Source organism: Pseudoliparis swirei, chromosome 6, assembly GCF_029220125.1.
Source record: "Pseudoliparis swirei isolate HS2019 ecotype Mariana Trench chromosome 6, NWPU_hadal_v1, whole genome shotgun sequence".
NCBI classification, from domain to species: Eukaryota; Metazoa; Chordata; class Actinopteri; order Perciformes; family Liparidae; genus Pseudoliparis; species Pseudoliparis swirei.
Window position 1 is genome coordinate 13,106,200 of NC_079393.1, and position 27,651 is coordinate 13,133,850.

General features: G+C 39.5%; 2 protein-coding genes across 11 annotated transcripts; one reads left to right on the forward strand and one right to left on the reverse strand.

Annotated features, from left to right (window-relative positions):
• Nucleotides 1-1,152: 1,152 nt before the first annotated feature.
• On the forward strand, nt 1,153-13,676 carry slc28a1 (solute carrier family 28 member 1). Of its 10 annotated transcripts, none has more exons than XM_056416430.1 (19): nt 1,153-1,327; nt 2,217-2,280; nt 2,446-2,525; nt 2,607-2,674; nt 4,203-4,294; nt 4,386-4,575; nt 4,669-4,810; nt 5,756-5,869; nt 6,566-6,640; nt 6,700-6,795; nt 6,915-6,995; nt 7,170-7,295; nt 11,246-11,376; nt 11,460-11,628; nt 11,996-12,193; nt 12,326-12,407; nt 12,489-12,587; nt 12,665-12,770; nt 12,918-13,676. In XM_056416430.1, exons 1-19 carry the CDS (start codon nt 1,283-1,285, stop codon nt 13,036-13,038), a joined length of 2,079 nt encoding a protein of 692 aa, XP_056272405.1. In that variant the 5' UTR covers nt 1,153-1,282; the 3' UTR covers nt 13,039-13,676. The 10 variants fall into 10 exon arrangements, with proteins under 10 accessions (XP_056272405.1, XP_056272406.1, XP_056272407.1 ...); XM_056416431.1 differs by having other exon boundaries at nt 2,232-2,280; XM_056416432.1 differs by having other exon boundaries at nt 1,154-1,536; nt 2,149-2,280.
• A 352-nt stretch (nt 13,677-14,028) lies between these two features.
• Nucleotides 14,029-26,687, reverse strand: alpk3a (alpha-kinase 3a). The gene is given in 16 exon segments (XM_056416438.1): nt 14,029-15,069; nt 15,156-15,204; nt 15,298-15,515; nt 15,611-15,699; nt 16,112-16,386; nt 16,473-16,508; nt 16,604-16,731; nt 17,287-17,434; nt 17,719-19,167; nt 19,170-20,214; nt 22,794-24,507; nt 24,596-24,713; nt 25,187-25,308; nt 25,696-25,728; nt 26,096-26,367; nt 26,658-26,687. Coding segments are annotated over 15 exon segments (5,904 nt in total). The 5' UTR covers nt 26,236-26,367; nt 26,658-26,687; the 3' UTR covers nt 14,029-14,729.
• Between the last annotated feature and the right edge of the window lie 964 nt (nt 26,688-27,651).

Sequence of the window (27,651 nt, forward strand, 5' to 3'; positions counted from 1 at the left end):
ACATGATATTGTAACGTCTCGGACGTTATGGCACTGATGACACGGAGACGGGACGACGTTATTAATCCTCCCTTTATTGGGCATCCACCAACACATACAGCGTGTTCCTCTCAGCTTAGCAGGTCGAAAGTCAACAACAACGGTTCCGTCAACCACCCTTAACTCCCGTTTTCCGACAGGTTAACCCCTCTACTCCGCCAATCACATGCGCGCCCCCTCGTGCAGCTTGCACTGTGCCACACTTTGATTGTCAGCCACTTCAGGGTCGCTACAATATATTACGAAGTGAACGTAGTAGAAGCAAAACAATATTAAATATAGTACAGCAGTAATGTACAGCACTATCGCATATTGTAAGTAAGAAAGACACTATATATATATATATATATATATATATATATATCCATCTGTGTATCTAGCTATTTTAGCTATCTATCTATCTATCTATCTATCTATCTATCTAGCTAAACCGCAGCTCCTCCATTCTGTGATCATGAAAGTGATTTATTCCGCTGTCCGGGCACTTCAGTGAAGCTTGTCACTAAATCGTCGCAGACTCGTCACTGCGGCCCTCCGTCTGCTGGCACTTTTTGACTAGTAGTGGCACTTTTTAACTAGTAGTGGCACTTTTTAACTAGTAGTGGCACTTTTTGACTAGTAGTGGCAACTGCTGGCAACTGCTGGCAACTGATGGCAAGTGCCACTGAGTGCCAGTGCTTAAACTTTAGACTAACAGTGGCATCTCCTCAAAGGAGAATTTCATGGAGGTATAACAGTATGACATGGTAAAAAAAATAATTATAATTATACATATCATGGTATATAAGTGTTATATATTACAAACAATATTCAATATAGTACAGCAGTATTGATTATCTATGCAAGTCTGTGGCACTTGCCACAGACTTGCCACTGAGGTGCCAGTGAGGTGCCAGTGAGTTGCCAGTGAGGTGCCAGTGAGTTGTCGCTGAGTACTGGCACCGAGCGGCACTTGCCACAGACTTGCCACTGAGGTGCCAGTGAGTTGTCGGTGCCAGTGATTGCACTCGCCCTCTCTCCGCGATCGACTGGTAGATCGCGATCGACGTATTGAGCACCAGTGAGTGCCAGTGCCGCTAGGGGGAGTGTCGGTAAATGTGCCAGTGTCGCTAGGGGGATGTGCCACTGAGTGCCAGTGTCGCTAGGGGATCTCGCCCCTACTGAGTATCGTACCAAAGGCTCAAAATGGTCGTATTTGGAGGATAATTTTCGTGTATCTGGCAACACTGAGATCGGTCGACCAATGACTGTTCTCTCTACAGTCAGAGCTCGCGCAAGAAGGTGGAACGTAAGGGAGATATCATTTCCAAAACTTGTAAGGGGTAACTAGTTTGTGAAAGACCCAGAGAAACACAAATATCCGACGAAGCAAAATCCCGGACGTTTTTGGAATCCCTGCCGGACGCATGTCCGGGGAAAAGAGGACGTCTGGTCAGCCTAGATAAACATCATTTTAGGACGAATCATTTTGTGTGGTGAGATCAAATTTGAACAGCAGTGAGTAGAACAATAACTGAATGATGAATCATCCCCCTGGAAGTAAAGTGCAAATTGCAATGCAATATATTTAATGGTCTACTCTAGATTGCTACAACTGATTTTAAGGCTATCTGATTCTGCAGCGAGTACACTGGTACTTAATGCAATAGATAACCATTTAAAGATATACCATTCTGTCAAAAATGCTAATTAATTTGACATTGCACATTCGTACTTTGTGTGCATCACAATAGCATAGTCATATAATAGATTCAAAGTTCACATACTTATCTTTGGGCTGTTTTACAAGAGTAACCTGTGCTCTTTGATGTTACAGTTATTTATATTCTAATGTTATAAAATTGTATTTTCACAGTTACCTTCTTGAAAATGCGAAGGGTCACCTGCAACAAATCTAACATCATTTACACCTTACAATTTGTATATTTTACCTGTATGTCTGATTGTTTGTACAAGGCACATTATTTTATTCATACTTTATCATCTGTTGCCCCAGTGATTTTTTCAAACTTGTTGATAATCCTTCCTTATAAAATGTTGCTTCATATGACCCATTGAATTATTTTGGTTGCACTATCGCACTTTTTACTATGTCCTGTACTTCCTCAGAACGATCAGAGCTCCACGCAACCTGTCTGTTAATTAATGATTTGAGTCATTTCACGTTTCATGTGCAGACTCTTTTCCTGCAGTGTGTTTCACGGGACACAGTTGACAGCCGGGTTTCAGAGGACACAATGAGTAAGCAATCTTCTTTTCTAGACTTTGTGCAAACAGTACTCTGTTGACTTATTTAGAGTTTTAATCTCCCAGAGTACAGGGAAACACAACGTGTTCCTTGTTTGGCATTTCTGGTTGTTAAAGTTAAACTGCTGCATAGAAATGGACAATTATTGTTTTTTTCAGTGGAAGCCGACGGAGTCAAACTTGAAAATGTAACCCATTATCCCGGAAATGGCTTGGACAACCAGGCTTTTGAAAGAGAGGTATTTATCACATCTTATTTTTAAAGAAAAGGCACAACATGATTATTTAAAAAGATAAATAAAATGTCTTTCTTTTTCTAGGAGGACATCATTACTGAGACTAACAACATCCAAAGGGAGACTAAAAAGGGATTAAGCTCATGCTTAAGGTTCAGTTCAAGTGATGGCTTTTTGAAAAGTAATAATTGTCTAATTTGGGGTGCAATTATCACAGCAGGTGAACAGCATTCTCGGCTATATTTATACTCTATTTATACTATAACGAATGCTTAAAGGGTACCTGTTGTGATCTCGAATGTGTAGCCAGATCAAAAGATAATGTGTTTCTAAAGGTTATTCATGCACTGACGGTCCAGTATTCAATAACAATACGTAGTTTAGGCTGTTCAAAGTCCCTCAACTCCGACAAGCTTCATTGCACTGGTGCTTGAATATGGCGCAGGTGGTGTGACGTCACATCGTTGATAGATCGACAGCCAGTCACAGCGGATGTGTTCAGAAACCAATGTAAACAACGTCGAGCGCTCGCAAACAAATGCTGAGAACTTGATAATAATATAGAAAACGGGCGAAATATGGACGATGAAAGATTGTCAGATTCAGCAACTGGATACTTGTATGAACCATTAAAAGCAGACTATCCCCATTTAGTTAATTGTGACAGCGATAGCGATGATTCTGATGAAGTTGATGCCGAAGGACCGCCGGTCCAGATGCTTCACCGTGCGGACCGTGCACGCAAGTCGGCGGACGTTTGGTGCAGTTGTGGGAAATGTGTGCCACAAAAAACAGACATAGAGTGCATTTGTTGTAAAGAACACAAACTTATGTCCGATGATATAGTGACATTAGACCTAATCTGCTTTACACAAAAGCGTGAGCTTGATAGCTACATCGCGCATAAGCCAGCGCTGGAGATGTCTTTCATTGATGCAATGTTCGGCCGACATGTTCGGGGGTGCTAGTGACTTTTTCTTTGCTCCGTCCGTCCCGATGCGCGCAAACCGGTGTCGGAAGCTCCGCGGCGCACGAGACGGCGGGCAGAGGACTGTTAACGCAACACGTAGAGACAGAAATGACATGCTGCTGCTGTAATGTGGCGCTATAGAGAAAGTGACAGGGGGGCGGGCCAATTTTTTTTAATGTCATGCGATCTACCAATACTACGCCGCGATCGACTGGCAGGTCGCCGCGATCGACGTATTGAGCACCCCTGATATAGATTGTGTAATTCTTGAGGCCACCGATCTATCCCAAGAAGCAACGCGTGTAGAAGTGGCTCCGGATTGGCTGAATTCCTTTCAACGACTCTACGTCATAGTGACCTTTGACATGAGTAAATAACTGGCAAGATGTCTGCGCCCTGAAGCGTTCACGGACTCGGAATGTTGACAAAGAAATGTAAAGCCTCGGGCTATGCGTGACTTGTTGACAATAGCGGCAGGGAAAATATGATTTATTTGATGCGCCTAATGGATGTAGCACGTTGTTGCTTTTGACTACAGGTACCCTTTAATACATCCAACATAAAATCTGTTCAGCTGTTTCTGTACTGTTGAAAACTTTTTTGTAATTTGATGGCATTTAATACTAAATCAGGCAAAACAAATTTCTAACTACACAATTGAATGATTTTTTAAACAAATATATTTTGTGTACATTTGTCCCATACTTCAGCCTTTTTTCCAAGCCAATTAACGCCGCAGAGGATTACTTCAAGGCTCACTCCCAAACCTTCAAAGTCATTGTTCTGGGCATCCTTGGAGCAGGTAATATGATTCGGCTCATCTTTTGTGTTAAAAATGTAGAATAAGTGACTACAGACTGTTTTTTGATTAAATGCTCTTTTTTGTCTTGTAGGTTATGTGGCATACTTTATTGCAGCCTGTGTTTTGGATTTCCAGAGGGCCATTGCTCTTGTAGTCCTTACCAGTTTGGCCATTGTTGCTAAATCATATGAACTTCTGAAGGAATACAAAGGAGAGAGCATCAGTCAGTGTTTCAGACCTGCAGCTAGATGCTTTAAATCTAACTTTAAATGGTTAAAATGGTGAGTGAATGTCATGTTTCCCATTAATGATGATGAGCTCCACATTATACAATATATTTAACTAAGTAAAGGTGTGTTTTGTCGTTTTTTTAGGGTTTTAATTTTAGCAGCTGTGGTCCTGCTTGTTCTGTGGCTCGTGTTAGACACAAGCCAGCGTCCTGAGCAGTTGATCTCGTTTGGAGGTGTGTGCATGTTTGTCATGCTTGTGTTCCTCTTGTCAGCACACAGGAAAGCGGTGAGTTCTACATGGAGTCACTGACTCTACATTTGAGTTTCCCCACTGGGGATTAATATATGTTTCGAATCTAATCTAATCTACTAAAGGATGAATGATCACTGTGATGACAACCATTTGGAAACATGCTTTGGCGTTGTCACATACGTTATGTCTGCTCTGTTTTGCTGAGACTTTGGATATCATTTGGCCTGTATCATCTTCAGGTTTAGAAGAAGTGCTTCCTTGTGATATGGAGACTCCCTGATACACTCACTTTGTAAACGTTGACTACTTCTTCAAAAAAATCTTCGTTCACACTTATGTCTATAAAACATAGAGTTATAAGGCATTACAATATGCCTATAACACTCAGTAATTATAGTTATAAGCACTCAGATAATCATACTGCTTAATAATCATAACACATTATAATACATTTTATAATGATTTATAGGTTTGAGTATCATTTTTTGGGATATTTTACAAGGATCATGATGTTTAACTAAGGATGGGTTAAATGCAGAGAACTAATTTCCCCTTGGGGATTAATAAAAGTGTATATTATTATTATATTATTTATTATTCCCATATATGTAATACATTATAATGCATTATATGAGTATTATAAGTCATAAGTGGTTATTGTTTAAAATCTATGCAAGAACAACACACGAAACATTGTGGAATGTATTCTAATTTTACTTAAAGTTAACAATGGCTGCATAAAGTAATGTATAATCACATTATAATGCATTATAAAATGATGCTAAAGTATTACAACATGAAGAATTATATTACCTTACCATCCTTAAAAAGGTGACACATAATTAAGATACTTGACTTTTCAAGTATTCTTCTTCTTAATTTTGTGTTCATTTTACAGTGCTATAAACAGATTATAACACATTATATATGATGCATTCTCGACATTAGACATATAAATAATTGCATAATCTTTTATAGGTGTCATGGAGGCCTGTGTTTTGGGGTCTCGGAATGCAGTTCTGTATCGGCCTCTTTGTCATACGGACACAGCTTGGACTCATTTCGTTCAAATGGCTTGGAAAGCAAGTGGAGGTATTTGATTGTTCTGTATCTAAAATAAATAGAAAATGTGCATTCTATAAAGAATAAAGAAAAAATACACACATATATGGCAAATAAAAATGCTGAATAACAGGATACACACAAGCTCCAGTTCTCCTCCCACATCATCATCACACATATTTACTTTCAAATCATGAACATTAAAAGTCATTTATACATTTTAAACATAAAAAAAGATAGGCAAATTAAATGCATTTTATATTATTACCAAAATGATCAAACATTTACATTTATATAAAGGAGTAGTATTTCTGTAAAATTTCTAAAGAAATCCCATCATTTGTGATCCTGAAGCTCTTGGTTTGCATAATATGCTTTGAAAGTATAGCACAGCTCTTTTCTTATCCACCGGGACATACTATCCTAACTGAGTGAATCGTATATGCTTATCTTTAGAGCTATTTTATTATGTTGTTCACCCCTTTTCTTGGGTTCCTTGGGTCATCTGTTGGTTAAGTTTGTAGTCTGTCAACAGCCATGTGGCCTGTAAATCACGTTTTAATGTGCGTCACAGGCGTCTTTAGCTCCATGACTTCCGATAGTAAAATCAAAATTAATAAGTAATTGCGTCATAAATGTCATAAATGTCATAAATAAATGAATTGAGGAAAGAAAGAATCTTTTGAAATACTATAACCCATGTTGCCAAATGTCTTATGATTACAGATATTCCTTGCCTATACCAAAGAAGGCTCAAGTTTTGTTTTTGGTGACCTGATCGGCAACATTTTTGCCTTTCAAGTAAGTTGTTGACATTTTAGTATTTCTCTGATTATTGAACGTGTTAAACTTTAGTTTAGATATTTCTCCTTCAGGTTTTGCCCATTGTTGTGTTCTTCAGCAGCGTGATGTCAATCCTTTACTTTTTGGGGATAATGCAGTGGCTCATTCTGAAGGTAAAGAAAGTTTAAACCTCCCCCTCACTGCATCATAGGTTCCTGTAGGTCTAAGTGTATATTGCTTACGCCTGCCGTGCCATACTATGACCAGGAGCCATGTGTTTTTGTTCACGCAGATTGCATGGTGCATGCAGATAACGATGGGAACCTCTCCCACAGAGACCTTGAGTGTGGCAGGCAATATATTTGTTGGGCAGGTACTCTGAGCAAGACTTGAAGCAACACTATCTGTGACACAAGTCTGATTGCTTTGAAATGTCATGAGCTAGACTCTCTGCATACTTTTCTTCTATGGTTACATAACAACTGCAGTAAAACATTTTACAGCTACTCTGTTTGTTTAATTTAGCTCCATGTTTTTTGTGTGTCAGACAGAAGCTCCGCTGCTGATCCGCCCTTATTTGAAAGACATGACCAAATCTGAGATCCATGCTGTTATGACTGGCGGATTTGCCACAATTGCAGGCAGTGTCTTGGGAGCATTCATCTCATTTGGGGTAAGATTAAGCTGTTTTTATACCACCAGATAATACACACTTACATAGCCCACACATGATGATGATTAACCATTGTGTTGCCTTCGGGTCAATATGACCCGATTCAATGTTTAACCCTCCTGTTACCTTTATATTTACTAACATATTTTACCCTTGAGGTCAATATGACCCCAGCTATTAAAATCTCCAGAAAATTATTAGAATTAATATTGTTTTCCAAGTTTAAGTGTGAGGTACTTTATGTTTGTTTGTTGACTCCCGAAAGAACACCGACATTAAACATTGAATCGGGTCAAATTGACCCGAAGGCGACAGGAGGGTTAAATATTGAATCGGGTCAAAATGACCCGAAGGCAACACAAGGGTTAAAGATATACAAATAGCACATTTCATACACAAATATTATTTAAAAAGATGCATTAAAAAAGAAAACAGGTTTAAGTTTTGTTTTAAAAATGATTGGTACCTAAAATACCTACATCTAGAGGCAGCTTTCTCCAGAGGCTGTACTTTAAACTCAGCATCACCATAGGCCTCAGTCCACAGTTATTGTGGGAGTATCGAACATAAATCTTGTATGAGCTGGCTACAGCAGATCACATACCTGTCTCTATGATATTGCATGTTGAGAGTCTACCTGAGTTGACCAGTAATGATGATAACCATGAACACCACTTTAAAGTAGATTGGTCAAAGCTCACAGAAGATGATTTATTGTATTACAATTCACAAACTGATAAGAGTCTCAGAAATATTGATATACCGCTTGATGCGATTCTGTGTGGCAACATCAACTGTAAAAATCAAAACCACAATAATAATCTCTGTGTAATGTATGATAACATTGTGAATTGTCTAAATAATATAAGCAAATCATTTTGTAAAAAAAAGGCTAAACAACATAATCTTAGGCCAGGATGGAATGAATATGTGTCTGAACTCCATAGAGAAGCAAGAGAAGCTTTTAAAAACTGGGTTTTATCAGGAAAAGCAAGACATGGTCCAGAGTGCGAACACAAGAAACACACAAATGCACGATTTAAATATGCTGTGCGCTTCATTAAAAGAAATGAACAGGCCATGAGGGCAAACTCCATGGCCAAACATTTTCAGCAGAATAATGCCCTTGACTTCTGGAAAGAAGTTAAAGTTGCCAATAACATGAAGACGCCTCTGCCATCCAGTATTGATGGGGCAGTTGGTTCGGACAGTATTGCGGATCTGTGGAGTAAACACTATAGGGACATTTTCAATAGTGTTAAGAGTGACACATTTAATATTGGTAATGTTCCTAATGATGCTGGTGTGTGTATTAGACCTGATGAAGTGTTGTATGCTATTGAAAAATTGTCATTGAACAAAGCATGTGGCCTTGACCAAATAACAGCAGAACATCTGAGGCATGCTAGCAACAGGTTGTCAGTGTTACTTGCTGTATGTTTTTCTGGTTTTTTAATGCACGGCGTACTTCCTGATTCTATGCTCACTGTGTTGTTAGTGCCAGTAATCAAAAATAAAACTGGTAAAATATCTAGCATTGACAACTATCGACCAATTGCTCTGGCCAGTATACTTTCTAAAGTATTAGAACGAATCCTCTTAGATAGGCTTCAAGATTACATCTTAACCACTGATAATCAATTTGGTTTTAAAAGTAAACATAGCACAGACTTATGTATATATGCACTGAAGGAAGTTGTTAGTAAGTACAGGAGACATAACACCACAGTATTTATGTGTTTCCTGGATGCATCTAAAGCTTTTGATCGAATTAATCATTCCAAATTGTTTGTCAAATTACAAGAGCGAGGGGTGCCACCATATTTGATTCGGATTTTGCACTTTTGGTATGCACGTCAAACCATGCGAGTTAGATGGGGTAAGAGTGTATCTGCACCCTTCCTAGTGACAAATGGTGTCCGACAAGGTGGAATACTGTCCCCTGCACTGTTTAATCTTTATATGGATGACCTCTCTAAGGAGTTAAAAAAGTGTAAGACAGGATGTATGGTGGGAGAAAGTCTCATTAATCATCTCATCTACGCTGACGACTTGGTGGTCCTGTCACCTTATAGTGCTGGCTTACAGCAATTGCTCAGAGTGTGCTCAAGGTATGGGGTGGACTATGATATCGAGTTCAACTCCAAAAAGAGTGTTATCATGATAGCAAAAACCAGGGAGGATCAGAAGCTACATTTTCCTTCATTCTTTTTGGGAGTCCAGGAGTTAAATGTGGTTCAGAAATATAGGTATTTGGGTCATATCATCAGGAACGACCTCAGTGATGATGACGATGTGCAGCGGCAGTGTTGCAAACTGTATGCACAAGCCAACATGCTGGCACGTAAATTTCACATGTGTACAGAAGACGTTAAAACTGCTCTGTTTCGAGCCTACTGTACTCCTCTGTATACAGCCCACCTGTGGTGCAGTTATAGTAAAGGGAAAATGAAAAAGATGCAGGTAGCTTTCAATGATGCCTTCAGGATCCTGCTCAAGCTTCCGAGATGGACAAGCGCAAGTCAGATGTTTGTGAGCCGGAATGTTCCCACTTTTCATGCTGTTTTGAGGAATTTTATGTATAAATTTAAATGTCGACTAAATGTCTCAGAGAATGTAGTTATAAAAGCCTTGGCTGACCCAGCACTGAGTGATACCAGGTATTCGTCTTGTTTCTGGAAGCAATGGAACAAATATTTGTATGTTTTTTAATCCCGAGTGATTTTTTTGGCTGCAATTGCTGGACCGGTGTCCTCGTATTGTATTTTATATATTGTTGTTATATTTGTGTTTGTTGTTTTATGGACCCATGAGTCTGGAATAAAGATATATATATAAAGATATATATATACACTGGGAGGAGCATTTTAGTCTAAGGGTTGATAGATGCACTCAGTTTAATGTTGGTGAAGATCCTGGCTGCACATGAACAGTGTGTAAACAAAAGCACAAATAAGTTCTTCACTGCAAGAAAAACGATGTGACCTTAAAGTGCTTCACAGCCATTTCATTGCTATCAAATATTACTCTCAGGCCCATAGCCAATAAAGTTGTATCCTTTGGTCACATTTTTATTTTGTCCTTACTGAAGATCATTTAGAGCTATCCAATTTCTGAAAAAAATAGTATTTACAAGGCTTTAGTAGGGGCTCGGGTCAGACAAGAATGGGGTCCAGGAATAAACCTTGCGCACACTGTGAGAAATATATATATTTTTAAACAGAACTCCCCAATGGAAACAAATCAGTGTCCAGCTGTTGGGTAATCTAGATCTGTGCATAAGAGCAAAAAAAGTCTGAAAGCTGATAATAAACTACTTTCTTAAGGATCTTTCTCAAAGTATATATTTGTTGCCATATAGAGTTCTTTTCTTTGCTGAATAAACTAGGTGCGGCTAATAATCTGCACAAATCTGCTGACGGGCATTTAAAAAACGTCTACAGAAAATGCATCAGATCGAGAGCACCTACATATTTGTTATCATATTTTTACTGTATCTCTTTATTATTTGTATTGTCTATTCTATATTTAGGTTCTTGACTCTTGCAGTGCTCTATCTGTGTTTTCATTTCCTTAATATGTTTATTACATATTATGATTATTATTGTCTGCTCCATGCATCAAACATCAAACCCTGATTCTGATTTGGAGGTTTGACTGACTGTATATGATCAGTGATTCGTGTTTGGTAGTATATTTGATATAATGTTATTTTATTGTTGTAAAAAAGCTGCAAATGTATTATATTTATATAATGTGGATTAATACCAATGGTGTCGCTGAGCTAAAACAGCAAAACAAACCTGTAATATGATGGTTTTGTTTAGTTTATTTACAGTTTTACCATTTTAACAACAATCATACAGAATATCAAATACTGTATATGTTGATTATTGCAGTTTCTCCACCACAGCCTCGTGCATTAAAGGACATTTCTTTGTATTTTGCAGATTGATTCATCTTCTTTGATATCAGCTTCTGTAATGGCTGCTCCTTGTGCCTTGGCCATATCCAAACTGTCTTACCCAGAGACAGAGGAGAGTCCCTTCAAGGATAAGAAGAATATTAAAGTGTCTTCTGGGTATGTATATCTCTCCATTAAAATCTTCTCTTCTCCTTGTGTGATTTTGGTGTGAATTAAATTCTTTTTTTAAAACTCCGTAGAGATGAAAAGAACATCTTGGAGGCTGCTAGCAGTGGAGCGTCTGCTTCAATAGGTCTTGTTGCTAACATTGCAGCCAATTTGATAGCCTTTCTTGCCATCCTCGGGTTCATAAATGCAACTTTGAAGTGGCTTGGCGGTATGGTGGGATATCCTTCAATTTCGTTTCAGGTACATTTTAGCAAAAGACTGATAACTTAAGTGTGACAATTCTGACAATGTGCAATATGCTTTGGGATTGTTAAAATATAATTTATTATTTTTTCTAAATTTAAATGCAAAGTGCGTTATCCAAAAATGTGCAATAAAAAGCAAAACAATTAAGTAGCTGAATCAAAAACTAAAATGAGTAAACGTGGAATAAATGAACTATTAATAACAATTAACATGTATAATATAGTGATGATGTATTTATTTTTCTTATCTATGCTAATAATTGTACTTTTTTAAATTTCACATATTTTGCTTGCTTGTACTGTAAATTGAACAAGTGAATCTAACAACATCCAAAAATCCTTATGCCCCTCTGTGCTCACAGATAATTTGCTCTTACATATTCATGCCCGTGGCCTTTATGATAGGAATACCTTATGAGGAGACTTTCCTTGTTGCTGAACTAATCGGCACAAAACTCTTCCTCAACGAGTTTGTGGCTTATGAGAAACTATCTGAACTGAAGGACAAGAGACTCAACGGACTTGATGAAATTATTGGAAATGAAAGGCAATGGATATCAGTGAGTAAATGTGCTTAATTGAATGTGGAGGACTTACAGGTATAAATGCAATGGTAAAAAAAGAAAGAAAAGAGAAACGATTTGACACAATGCTAAATAATATAACATGCTTTTCATTTTTACCTTTATCAGGTCCGATCAGAAATAATTACCACTTATGCGCTTTGTGGGTTTGCCAACTTAAGCTCACTGGGTATCATGATTGGAGGCTTAAGTGAGTATTTCATCATTCCATCGTCATGTTTTTGTCCTACCAGAGGATCCTCTCTCAGTTATGACTTATCTTTTCTCAAAGCCTCTATATGCCCATCAAGAAGAAGTGATGTCTCTGCTCTGGTGATGAGATCTATGCTCACTGCAACTTGTGTTTCTCTCATCAATGCCTGCATTGCAGGTGAGAACCTTTGAAATGAACTGCCAGTGCAGTCCTGTTGTGATGTAACTAAGTAGCTTTTTCACTTTATTTCGTAGGGATCCTCTTCGTTCCTCCACTCGACTGTGTGGAGCTGTTCAATACAACTGCTTTCAATAACACAAATGTAAATATGCAAACTTGCTGTACAGACCTCTTTCAAAGGTAAGCATGTACATTGTATAGTGGCTAAACATATAATAATGTTATAACACAGTGTTAATACGTTCTTACATGTGTACTCAGGTAGCTGAGTAGATATATATCTGGGATATGGGGCTATGTGGACTTACATCTCACTTTTTTTTGCAGCACTGTAAACAATGGAACCATCTCATTTGAAGGGTGGTGGAGCTCAGTTGCAAACGTCACTTTGTATTTCTCCAAATGTTGTCAGTGCTGTGGTCTTTCTGATGTGGCAGTTTGTAATTAGAGGAGAAAATCCCATATTAGTGTGTCTCCATGTTTGTATGTTTGTGCAACAGTTGATGTAAAAATGTAAAGTCTTCATGCATATCTTTTAAAGATCTCTGTATCTTTCGTGTATTATATTGTAGATTAATTCAGATATTGGCTTCTATTTAAAGCGATGACATAGAGGGAACAGTATGATGGATTTAAATATTTGACAATTATACATGCAATTATATGTACAGTGAAAATGTGATCTATGGTTGGAAACAAATGTTTTACATATTTATTTAAAAAAAACATTTGCTGACATGATGTGAAATAACAATAGGCAGCACACACATTAATCCTCTCTCTTGATCATTCATTTTCTCACGCACACGTTTTTTCTTCACGCTACATCTGATATTCATCCTTTGACTTTATGTACACCTGAACACAACACCGTTTGTCTGCATGACACCACACCTTAACATCGTGGTACTTTCACTATCATGAGCTCGTCAATATTTCAAGCTCTTTTAGAATTCTTCCATCATAAACAGTCATGCAATTTTCAGTGATGTAAATATAAGTTCGGACAAATTTTAAGAGCGCAAGACCTTAAAGACTCTCATTGATCATTAACTAATAACCCATAAAAGGAATTTGTAAAGATTTGTTATTGGTTCTTTATTTTTTTGTAAAAGGCCAATGGCCCCTTCTTGAAATTAACCATGAATACCTGCGATGTCACAAGATAAATTAATACTTTCCTTTCTGATTCATATTCTTCTGTGTAAGTGTACACTAAACTCATTTGGTAATTGTCAGTTGCTGTGAAACCTTACAGATTTCACCTAGTAATCAACATGCTTCTAAAAGTGCTGAGTCTGCACTTTTAGTTATTTAGTTTATTGGCCTTTTATTCCACAGTCCATAGGTCAAATCATTTACTGTGGAATTCATTCATCAGCTTTCCTCATTGCTGGGAACATACTTGAGTATTGCATGTCAATGAGCGTGAGCATACCATTGTTGAAGAGTTTATTGGTAAGCAGCTACTGCACATTGCTTTGAATTTGCCCGCAAATATTCGGAATTACTATGAGAGGACCAATGCAAACAGACACAACAGGTACAACGTACTTATAAACTACAAAAGAGTAATGCCAAACACAAAGTGCACACAAACATCTTTGACTTAACAATGGTGCTCTAATTCTACAGCATGAGCTCAACTTTGCTGCGTAAAGAAATGCTGATTAAGCATTTCTAAAGCAAGCCATACTGTCTCTATATATTAACTTTATGTCTTACTCACATGCTGTACATCACAGATGAACATGTAGCGTTTAATATCCAACTCTCTCTGTGGCTGTGCTTTTATTCTCCATAACTATTCATATCAGATGATGAAAATGTTCAACTCTTCATCAAAAGAAGTAGCATTTATAGATATTTCTTGGAGAGTTGTTTGTCCACTCATAGAGCTGATATGATTCTGAGTAAAGTTAAAAACACTGCTTCTGCCAGATATATTCTCACTGTAATTGTAATGGTGACTGAGAAATTCACAGTAATTATTTTTGAAAAGCCAGGTCAACAAACGTTTCCTTTTCTTTTCATCTAACTCTTCAAGTCCTTGCTGGTTTTGGTAACTGGAAAGAAACAGGTAAAACTAGACCATTACAGGCAGTAGCATCCTGGTTAACACTGAAGAGGTGCTTCTTCCTACCTCATTTCAAGGACATCAACAGTTTCTGCAGGCTTGGGATTGGTGCCTGTTTTATTGTCCTCTGTCTCTGCATTTTTTCTAGTCACCTTTGGGCTAGAATTAGCCTTTCTAGACATCTGAGGACTTTGTCCTTTTCGCTGCAACTTGGGGCTGTTGGAGCCCAGTTTGCGGTTGAGAAGGGGGCTTCTGGAGCCCTTCGTCTTCGTGGGTTGCTGCAGACTATCCATAGTTTTAAGTGAGCACAGGCCAAGAAGTCCACAGTAGTAGTTGCATTGGTGGTGGGTCGAGAACTGTTCGAAGACTTCAGGAGAGCCGTGCTCTGTTAGTCCTTGGTATCTAAAATACAGGCGTCAACTTATTATTACAGCTATTCTAATGGCAAACAAACAATAACATTAGCATTTCCTGGTTTAGATACAAACCCTTTTGACTTGGTCACAACTCTGACATTTGTTATCTTCGTTTCAACTCCTGAAAAATAAAAATATAGAAGACTATCAATATTCTCATTCTCAGAAATAGATAAATGATTGCTCTGGTTATGACCTTGTATGAGTGGCTTACCCTCCAGTCGAGTGACCAGCAAATTGCCATGCGTCCACTGATAGATCCAGTGCTGGAAGGTGTTACATTTTTGCTCCACCTCAGAAACGGTTTGTGTCATCAGCTTCCCTTTAGCATCCATCATACAGTAGCTGAGGAAGTCACCCTCGAAGTAAGCCTCCACCGTAGCATATGGCACCGAGTTCGCAGGCCGGTACATTAGATACTGAGAAATTACTCTGAGGGCAACACAAGCAAATAGTGGCTTGATCACAAGGCAGATTGAACATTTTAATTGGAATCAGAGCTACTGTATAATAAGCATGGTACTTACTCTAGTGAAAAGCCGAAGTTCTCAATAACTCTTGCTTCAGCCGCGAAGATTTTACAATATTCACGTATCATGTTTTGGACTTTGCATTCCTGGCAACACAAATATTTTAATGAAGCAGATCATTGTACTGCAACCATGATCACTAAGAAATTAGTGAGAGCAATTTATTAAAGATTTTTGAACACTTAACCCTTGTGTTGCCTTCGGGTCAATTTGACCCGATTCAATGTTTAACCCTCCTGTTACCTTTATATTTACTAACATATTTTACCCTTGAGGTCAATATGACCCCAGCTATTAAAATCTCCAGAAAATTATAAGAATTAATATTGTTTTCCAAGTTTAAGTGTAAGGTACTTTATGTTTGTTTGTTGACTCCCGAAAGAACACCGACATTAAACATTGAATTGGGTCAAATTGACCCGAAGGCGACAGGAGGGTTAAATATTGAATCGGGTCAAAATGACCCGAAGGCAACACAAGGGTTAATCCACCACTCACTTGCTTAGTTAACTGTAGATTTCTGTCTATGAGTTTGTTCTCCTGTGTGATCCCGTAGGCAATGGGGCTTTGAACTTTGATGATGCATGCGCTTCCAGACTCAAAAATGGGATCCAGGCCGTAGATGACCTTCACTCTGCTGGCTTTGTGATTGCAGCCCTTCCCGATGCGCACCGTCTCTGTCATGATGCGGCCAAAGTACTTTTCAGCCCAGCTGCCACAGTCCGCCAGGCCTCTGTTGAACAACAGCGGGGTCATCTCAATCTCTTCTCCAACTAAGGGAAAACAAAACATATATTTACATGACCATTGAACATTCACAGATAATGTCAAAGAAAAAAGAAAAAAAGGCTACCGTAACCTTCCAAATCCTCTTTTAGTAGTATCTCAGACAGAACTGTGAAAAAGAAAACAGAAAGGCTCATAAAGGTATATATATATATATATATAAGATTTAGATTTCACACTTGATTTATCAAGGCATATACTCACTGTCTACGCTAAGCAGAAAGTCAGTGGTGTCAGATCCATATTCATTAATGATTGAACAGCCATATACTCCACAATCGTGGATGGATGCCAGAACAACAGCCAGTGCGACTTGGCTTTCGTCTCCTCCACTTGAGGACAAAAAAGATGAAAACATCATCATAAAACACAGCAATTTGAGTTGTACAGAATGCCAAAGGTTCAACATCAACCCACAAGGTGTCACTGTGAGACAGATGGCCACGCTGTGAGGCAGCATTCTGCTGACACAGCAGCCATTATCACATATATAGACTTTAATGCCCCCTGGAGATGGGAACGTTGTTGTGTCAGGTTACAGTTTCTGTGTCTAGCCAGAGATGCACCTCTCTGTGTCATCGCTGTGGGGCTCACAGTCACATGACCTGGACGTGCAGTGACTGTGAGCCCCACAGCTGAGCGGTGATGCAGTGAGAATAGGAGAATGACAGAAAGCCATGGGAAGCATCGTGAGGCGCAAATAAATCCTCCATGTTGCATTATTGTTTCAGATTTGGAACCGGTCCATTTTTACCAGTCATGTCAGCTAGAAATCCCCAAAACAATAACACCAGAAAACAAATTGAACACCATGTGACATTGCTGTTGATTTGTGCTCCAGGTGGTTAGAATATGGTTGACACTGTGCAACAAGAAGGTGGTTTTACCTTCTCTTCACCTCTAGTATTTCCTCCTCATCTCGGTACCACTTTATGGTGGAGTCACTGAGCACGTTGAAGAACTGGCACCACAGCTTCAGGTGTCCAGAGGCATCCGGGAAGGGCTCTCCCCTTATCTTACGGATGACCTGTGGAGCTGGTGGTGCATGAGAGAGAGGGTGCAAAGGTAAATATATATTGTCCTTGAGGATTTTATAATGTTTCCACTTCCTGCACTGGTGTACTGGTAAGTCAATGTGTTGACAAACTAAATATTTCACACAACCCTTATGACATTTTTATATTTTGTAAAAACTACACAACAGATTTAAATATGCTAGCTATAATATAATATATTGTGCCAACAAGTTGATACTAATTTAACTGGAAAACATGCACACAATTACATTATTTTAGGACTGAAGGATTGCTTCTTGATACCTTTTAAAGGGTTCAGCTTCTTCTCAGCTGGTTTCTCATCTTGTTTGGTGCCGACAGGCTCTTCTGTGGGAGTCTCTTCCACGGCTTTTGGTACCTCCAAGGTGGCCTTTCTGCGGCTCAGCAGCGGCGAGCGCCTCTCCATCGGTGGGGTATTCTGTCCTGTGGGAGCTTGCAGTAATGCTGCTCTGCGAGCCTGGCTGGGTGACATGTAGGGGGTCTCCTTCTTGCCTTGAGCTTCCAGCGCACCAATTATTGCTCCCTCTCCATCCTCTTTAGTTTTGTGCATGAAGATTTTGCGACGAGCTCCGGAGGCCAACTCTTCAGGCGTGGCAGAGCGTATGAGGGACAGGCTGTCTCTGCGCTTCAGACGGGGACTGTTCTCACAGGAGAGGGACGATGTTGGTGTTGAGCCTCCACTTAGATCTTCGTCTGCTTTGTCGATCTGGCGGTCACCCACGGTGATTACTTCAGAGTCTGGAGCCGCTTTCGACATGAACTTACGGAGACTGGCTGGACTCAATGATGGATGTGCCGGAGGTTTAGAGCAGAGTCTCTCAACAGATGATCTGTTTCTTTGAAGGTCCTCAATAGACACAAAAGTCTCTATTTTGGCCTCTTTAAGGGGTTTTGTCTTCAAGACTTCAGGATCAATGTTATCTTCTATTGATTTACTGAATGATTTCACATTCTCACCAACCTTTGGTATTAGAGCTTCATGTAGCAAAGAGGGAGTGTTTTCTTGTTTACTCTTTTCTGCTGTTTCTTCTAGGTTCTGTTTTCTCCTTTGAGTTTTTTCAGTGGTATTATTCTTGTCAACATCATGGATTGTTCCTTTTTGCATGGCAGCTGAAGTTTCTGTTTCTGTCCACTCACTTTGTGTGGGCAGTCCAGAATCACTTTCATGACAAGTGACAGAAATCGGTGGCACCACAAACAAAGGCGCTGGTGGAGTTTCTAAAGGCTGATTTTTGTTTACATATACATCCTCTTCCTTGTCATCAGTGAACAAAACATTTATAACAGGAATGGATGCATAGTCCATCTGAGGGAGCTGTTCACTACTCCTCACGCGTGGCTGGTCTCGCTCGAACATTTTTGTCTTGTCATCTAATTCCAGAACTTCCTTTCCATTCTCTGTGAGTGAGTGGTTGTTATCATTCTGCACACTTTTCTGCGTGGGCAACACGCTTGAAGAATCAGTCACGCTATGGCCTTGGATTATTACCTGAGACACACTAGTTGTATCATGTTTTTGCAAAGTAGCAGGCTGTGATTCTCGCTTATTTAGTCCCAAAATAGTTAGTGGCAGAGTGCACTCTTTGAGCTCTGGCTCCATTATTTCAATTGTTGGGATTATAAAATGCTCTTTTGGTTTAACACCTGCCACAGTTGGTTTAATATCTGGGGTATCATCAATAGTAGATATTTGGATCCGTGGGATATTCGCTAAGGGCTGACGCTGTGGTGTCTCACTGCTCTCTTGATGTGCAACATTAATGTGTTCCTCCAAAGCATAAACATTACCCGTCTTGTTTTGTTTATGGAGAGGCTCTTTGATTCATCCAACTCCTCTTCTTTCACTGGATTTATCTTTTCTGTCTCCACTTCACGCTGTAAACTCTCATTTTTTGCTTCAGCACTCGCACCTTCTAAAATGATTTGCTCTTGGGTTTTAAGATTGTCACTAGAGTTTACCTCTGCACCTAAAGCAGAAATCATTACCTCTTTCAATTTGCTTCCCTCTTCACTGCTTCTAAAACTTGTGTTTGAACTCTGTATTACATTGACATTGTGGACTGCAGTGCTTCCCTCTCTTATAGAAGAAGTGCATTCTTGCATTATTTTTAGGTCACCCTTTTCTAAACTCTCTCGGGCTGCAGTGGGCGGAAATCCTACATTCGTTTCCTGAATCAGTGAAGTAGATTCAGCCTGTTCTTTCACATCACTTCTCTCTACATCGTACGCTGCCACTGCAGGCAATGACGAAAGAACATCATCTGATGTTTTAGACTCATGTGGCTCTATTCTCTTTTCCAGTAAACGTGTTCTTAATTCAGTAATCTCAGATCTCTTTATTCCTGAGCACAGCTGTCTGCATGAATTCACTTCAGCTTTCTCTTCCTCACATAGCTTAGTGGAGGAGCTGCCCTCCTCTGTGTCAGGTTTACCTCCTTTGCCCATGTTGTCAACACTCATTTCTTTTTCTGGTGACGTTCCATCGGGTGTGTCTCCAAGGCTGCAGCTCTTTGAAGCCGAGATAAGATTGTGAGGGGAAGTCCAGCTTTCTTTCAAACTAGTGAGGGTGGATGTGGAGGAACGTTCCTCTTTCTGGGAGTCTTGGGTCAATGGCAGAACAGATATTTCTTCCCTGGGTGAAGACTTCTCTCTTGCAGCCTGGTGATTCGGCTGTGGTGAAGCTAGCAAGCAATCTGGCTCTTGCTGGTGTACAGGAACCTCTTTGAAAACTGATACTTTCTGAGGATCTTTCTCTTCAGCCTGATAAAAAGTAAACAAATACATCATTGTAGTACTTCGGTACATTTACAGCAGTGTTCTTTGACTGTCATGTGTTCGTCCCCCCACGTATCCCCGAGACCAAGAAGGGGAAATAACAGCAGTGTTAGAACTAAATGAAACACATATGTCATACACTGATGGTTTTAATTCTAATGTTACATAATACATTTGACATGCATAAGAAGTCATTTTAAGAGTCTGATAGTGACCAACATATTCAGTGCCACGTTGAGGAGTTTTTTAAGAAGCTTGTTGGAACAAACTTAGTGCAGTGACCTTTGACACCGTGACACTTTCAGAATGAGACACATTTTGCTGCTATAAATCAACAGAAGCATAAAGAGTGACAGATTCTAAAAAAACATTCATTGCGTTATGTTTTACATTCCCCGACAGACAGGAGGAGCACCGTGGTCAGTCTGAGAATATAGGTCAACAAATTCTAGGTCATATTAAACAATAAATGGTTTTTTAAAAAAATGCAGAATAACAGTAACTCAAGAGGTCAGCTTATTTCTGGAACTACTTTACCTATGTAAACGAGTCTTTACATGTGCCAGGTTCTAATTCAATATTTAAATATGTGAACTAAGCGGGATTAGCTTTTTATGTTTTAAATTGTCTGAATTCAGCCGTGATCACACTTGGTACTAACTTGTATGTCTATGATTAATCTTAATTTGAAAGTGTTAGTGTGCTTTTTTCAGGAGAAACATACTCGACACAGATGTGGTGTTTACTCAAAGAACCTGCCGGGGAGTGAATGATCACTTCTCTGTTGACGATGAATCATGACAATCATGATTCATCTAAATCTGATGTCTTCAACACATTGTTAGTGAAACTAAACCAAGCAAAAAAATAATAATCTTACATTTGAGTGTGCATAGCATCGTAGACAAAATGTACAGGCAGAGCTTCAAGCTACATATCACAGCGTTTGGGTTTCTTTCCCATCATTGCCGATTGTTTTTGCTGTTAACACAAGATGAGTGCTGAAGAGTAATGACGCTACATGCCATCTTGTGACACCGTGTCTTGCCAGCAGTGACTACTAAGAAAAAAAGAAGTTGCTGCTTTCGATGGAAGGGAACTGGTGTCATAGCCTAAAAATGAATCTGTGGTTGTCTCCACATATGGTGTAAATAGGTGTCACACATACGTGACAAAACAGCATTCAGATAAATCGTTTGACTTCCTCGAACTAGCCCTCCACAAGAGCGCATAGTATACAACCATCATGGAAAGGTACAGTTGAAGTTCCCCATTATGGACACACAACGCTGTGCAGGTAGATCACGTTTAAACACAGATTCTGTTCCCCTTTTAGCTTGTCATCGAGCACCAGATGATGTTAGTGGAAAAAACTGAAAATAATACATCCGCTGTGTTCTAGCATTTCATGCAAAATTCACGAAACAAAACAATTCACAAAACAATTACATTCAACTATTTGAAATCTAACTTTCAGGGAAAATTCTAATTTGAAGGATTCAAATCTAGAAATTATCGTAATTCAATGAATTATTTTCCAACTTTCTCCTAAAGCATATAGACACATTGACAAAATATGCAGAATAAATAATGACAACATTTGAGAGATTTTGGATCCGTGCAACTAAACAAATCGTTCTAGATTATAGGAAATACTTGCACGCGTTTATTTTGTGACGATTACTTCAGTGGATTTAAATCTAATCTGGCCACTGTATGTCACTGTTTTTCATAAACTGTCTAAACTCGTATAAACTGTCTGAACTAGTGGCACTAGATTTCCAACTGTAAGACCATATACTATCATATTAATCATTATCATCCCAATTCCCGACACATGACAGACTTGAACCAATTATCTAAGCTGAACGCTGAGATGACAAAACTATTGCTTTCCTCTTACTGCTCTGGATGAGGAAGAGGTTTATTTAAAGATATAAACGGGGGGGGGGGGGGACTGGAGTGAGGAATGTGCCCGATGTGACGAGGCCCTCCTTTCATGCCGAGACCTGCCGCTCTACTCCCGCTCATCCAGAACACACGGCCATCTGCCATGCAAAGCCCGTTTGTAACTTGAGAACCACTTCTGACATTCAGGTTTCATCATGATCTCTGACGCACTGGTGTCCCACTCATAGCAGCCAACATCTGAGATATTCCCCATCCTATCTTACAATGTGCCGAGTCGATCCACAACATCCCCCACCCCCACACATATCTAGTGCAAGTGACTCGGTTCTTATGGTTCCCTATTTTCCCACACTATCTCGTTGAGCGAGATGCTCTTGAGTGATACCGATGCAGTTAAACCACCGACTCACATGGCCAGGCCGAGTCACTCCACCAGTCACTGATATTGTCTGACTGTCCCACACCATGTATATAACATCTATTGATGAGTCGTCATATGTACCACATTTGGAATAGCTCAAAGCCTAAACTGTGTGATGGTTGACATAGTTCAGGCTTTGGCCCTGAAGTAGCTCATTATCTTGTCACACAAATGCAGCCTATTTATACCTCTTGAGTGGCAGATCGCTGCCCTTGAAGACCACTGTACATACCTCAGTGAGAACCTCTTCACCTGGACTGCTACTCTCTTGACCCACAGACACCTCCATGGCCTCCACAGCAGCACCAGGCGCGTTGACACTCTGCCCGGTGGACTCCTCTACGCTCTCAGCTGGCAATTTATGAGTTGGTTGCTGATCCGTGTGTCGAACACTGTTTTCATTCTTATGTTTACGTGCCTTCGGGTACCGTTGTTCTGGAACCGCAGTCTCTGAAGGCTCTTTTGGTTTATCTATTTCCATAGCCACGATGTCTTCTGTGAGAGGCTTCCCCACTTGATTTTGCTCTGGTTGCAGCCGAGACGGCGGTGGCGTTGAGGCACGCGAGTGGTCGAACTCTCTCTCCGTGTTCTCCATGTGATCATGAGAGTCCTTCTTGCTCTTACCAAAGAAGAAGTCTTTGACTGTGTGTAGCACCGTGGAGATGGAAGCCTGCACCTGTTGGTGGTCGTGATCTTTCTGAGCCTTGCTGTGATGTTTGACCTCTGAACTCTGTCTTGTGTTTGGTAGTCTATGCGACGTCTTCAACAGACTTGTCCTTTCCCTCTCGTCGGCCAATTCTTCTTCTCTCCTTTTCTTTCTCTCGCGCTCTTCTCCTAAAGCTTTTTCTTCTTCTTCTCTCCTTTTCTTTCTCTCACGCTCTTCCCGTAAGGCCTTTTCTTCTTCTTCTATCCTTTTCTTTTTCTCACGCTTTTCCCTTAAAGCTTTCTCTTCTTCTTCTCTCCTTTTCTTTCTCTCACGCTCTTCCCTTAAAGCTTTTTCTTTTTCTTCTCTCCTTTTCTTCTTCTCATACTCTTCTCTTAAAGCTTTTTCTTGTTCTTCTCTCCTTTTCTTTCTCTCACGCTCTTCCCCTAAAGCTTTTTCTTGTTCTTCTCTCCTTTTCTTCTTCTCATACTCTTCTCTTAAAGCTTTTTCCTGTTCTTCTTTCCTTTTATTTCTCTCACTCTCTTCTCTTAAAGCTTTTTCTTGTTCTTCTCTCCTTTTATTTCTCTCATACTCTTCTTCTAAAGCTTTTTCTTGTTCTTCTCTCCTTTTCTTTCTCTCATGCTCTTCTCCGAAAGCTTTTTCTTGTTCTTCTCTCACTTTTTGCATCCTCTCCTGCTCTCTCTCTTTCTCTTTACTGACACTTACAAAAGGCATATCCATCTCTTCAGTGTTCTCCCCTCTAGATGGGCTCTGCTTCTCGTCAGCTGCCTGGGACTGAAGAGTCTCTGCCATAAATTGTGCCAAACCCATCCCTCCATCGTAACAGTTTTCACCTCCATTCCCCATCATATTACTTGTGTTGCTGTGACTGCTGCTGTTGTCAAGCCCAGCATCTATTCCATTTGTGATCTTTATTTTCTTTTTGGCCTCAGATGGAGATATCTCCTCCAGGTCTTTGGCTGTCACAAAGGCTGTTTTCTTGACTTCAGAGCTGACACCATTAGGTTCTGCAGCAGCTCCCAGTTGCTCCTCGGCCTCAGGCTCCTGTGGTGGGACGTGCCGCTTCCTTTGAAGACGTTCTGTGTTTTCTTTATCCCTCTTCTTGGTGTGCTCCTCCAGATCTCTCTTTTTATTGTCTGCTTTTTGCTTCAACTTGGCGAAGAATCTCTGGTGGATCTGAAACTCGTTCATGGTGCCGACCTCCAGAACTCCAGAGCAGGAGACAATACCTTTACTATTGCTTGCTGAAACCTGATAGATGGCTGCATCGTCCAATGTGCAGCTGAAAACAGAAACACATATTAATCTCATATTATTCGAAGATGCATTTCTAATAATTGTATTGAATTTTGCAAGTTTGTGTTACATACTTATAAATGTGAAGGGTTTGGTTTTTTCCATTACGATGAATTTCATATTTTGGGAGTCCACAATAGCGATCAAGTTCCATATCATCTTTATACCATTTCAGTTCTGGAGCTGGGTAACCTAAAGACATTGATGACTATAATTAACTCATAGCCTCTGGGTTATAAACATGCCACAAAGCACTCTATCTATGAATGTATGTTACACAGGGACCATGCCAGTTCAGTTTGCACTAAATATTATTTTGTTTTGGAAATTGGACAGTTAAAAAAACACAATATAGAAGCTTTGGCATGAATGTGTTTTGAGGCAGTTGCATCATGTTTGTGAAGTGACTGCTGCTAACAGTTGTTGCGGTTGGATGGGCAATCTGCCAGCAGTTAAAAACTCAACATCCTTAAAAAACATCTTGAACATGATAAAGACTGTTGAGTTTTTGGACCAGTTAAGGAATAAAGCAGTTCACTTTAAAGTGAAATATTTTCTTTGTTTTCAGATTTAGTCACATCCTGTCTCTGTACATCACAAACAATCGAAAAGTTGTAGTTCCTCCTTCTCACAACAAGCTGAAACATGCGAATGAACAGACCTACCTGATACCACACAGGTGAGCTTCACGTTACACTTCTCTGACACTGCCTTTGATTTCAAGGTGGTTTCAAAGGAAGGTTGTATGTCCTCAGTCAGCTGAGCCATGACGCTGCACAATGTGCTCCTGGAAGTAAACATTGATACATTAGGGAATTTATTGCCTTCAAATCGGCGACAGTTTTACACTTCAGTATCATTTCAGGGACCTCTTCACCTCTGTGCAGTATATTACAATAACTTGCTTAAGGAAGAAACAAGGATGTTAATGGGGATTTCGGGTAGTGACGAGAGTGTGAATGGGACACAGAGACTTGTGAGGTTTCAAGCAAAACAAAGTTGTCAGTCCAACACTAAAACCATTGATCATCTCATCACTAAAAACTGAACGCAACACTGGACAAACTGGACATTTACATTACAGTTCAAACGTGTGTGAGATTCATTCTTGGGGTAAATCAGTTTTTGTGGTTAAGATGTTAGTTGGGAGGAATGTTTTAAAAGTGTGGATTACCTCGTTGGCCTGTAGTGAGAATACCTTGAATAGCTATTCGGAGAGGAGGCAAATAAATGGGGCGTCAATGATTAATTTCTGCGTGTTTATAGATAACTCAATTAAATTAAATAGTTTAATTGCCCTCCTCTTTGACATAATGAGTACTTCCTTATTCTTATGGTTTGTAAATTGGAATCACAAATCTGCATAATTGATGTGATAAATGTTGTTTTTGACCCACAATGTGATGTTCTTAATAATATGGAAAATATCTTTGGTTTGACTATTTTTATCACTCACTCTTTCCCCAGACCCAGATGGTCTTTCTTTACCACCATGCAATATAGATAAATAAATAACATATACATCTGCTTCACAAGAAACTGCATATCCGTGGACTATAGGTGAGGCTGTCTACCTGTTTTCTGGCCTAACATTGGAGAGGTAAGGATTGCGGCTTTCTGTGCGGCCGTTGGAAGAGCTGCCCTCCTCTTCATTGAAGCTGCTTGTCCTCCCATTGCCAGAGGAAGAGCGAGTGATTGGCCTTCTGGAAGTCATAGTCCACTGAAGCAATTCACAAAAAATCAAAAATGTGTCGTAAATGTATCACCCACAGCATGAAACTACTCCGTGTTCATGTCGACAGTTCGTCAAGACTTAAATATAATGTTGTTATCCATGTAAAATCCCCTGCAGAAGAAGAAAAAAGAAACACTTTAGAATGTTAAAATCACCTGTGTAAGATACACTCCGGATCATTTGCTCATACAAATGTCAAACATACAGTTCAGTCTTAATGTCCTTTCTGACCGAGCAAAGCACTTTGCATTGGAGCAAGTTATAAATAGGATGAGCTGTCAGGTTGTGGAAGTGCTGTTAGTGGTCAATCATGAGCTAAAGACGTGTTATTTACTTGACGTTAGGCATATAATTCAGATGTTTCTTGATCACCTAAATACTCGTTCAATTTTCAAACTTACCATGGAGATGTTGTCAGTGTTGCTTGGGAGCCACAGACTGTGAAGAAAATCTCTGTAACTGCCTATCATAGACACGCATGTGTTGCCAGCTGGGCCCTATTTATAGCAGCCACACAAATAGGTGCAAGAGCTCATAAGGTTTTCCAAAACTAGACTTAAGAAGAAGAAAAAAGTAAAAGTTAAACATTCATTTCAGAACACATTCATTGATAAAATGTCCTCCATGGTCATATAAATGACCCTGCTTGATCTGTCTTAACAAGTTGAAAAAAATGTGTCCCATCTTTGAGACACTGTCGTGGAGTGAATGTGGACTTGCAAAACTCGTCTGTGTCTTTAGCTGATGACGACCGATAGTCCATGTCCCATGCTTTGCTCAATAATTGCTGAGGGACAGCCCCCTCAATTAGTATTGCAGCACATGGAACACATAGAGACCCACTTGCTGCTCACGTTTCACATCAACACAGGTTCAGTTGATAAATGTTAAATAGAAATATAATAAATGATGTGTGTATTTTAGAATATTGATGTATAAGTTATATTATTGTTTTAGGTTGGTTTTATTTGTATTATTTATGTATGCTGATAATATGTACAGAAACAAATATTTAATACAGTTGAATCAGTAATTGTATTCATTATTAGAATCTCATTTCTATCAAACACAGGTTTGTCTTCAAATCACTATTCTTTATTGGCCAACTCACACTTGAAAAAGAGATTTGAGGCTTTCCTGGTTAAATAAAATAAAATAAAATTCTAATGAAATGAAAAATAGCTTAACCCTCCTGTTATGTTGCGGGTCAAATTGACCCGTTTCAAAGTTTGAAAATCTAGGAAAAATACTTCTAAGTGCTCATTCTGTATAAAACTTCTTCTGCTTACCTTATTTAGTGTAATCAACGTAAAAAAATATACTAAAAAAATATCATGTATTTGCAACCCCCCCCTGCAGGTTTATATAACAGAGATGATGTTCCCGGGTCAATTT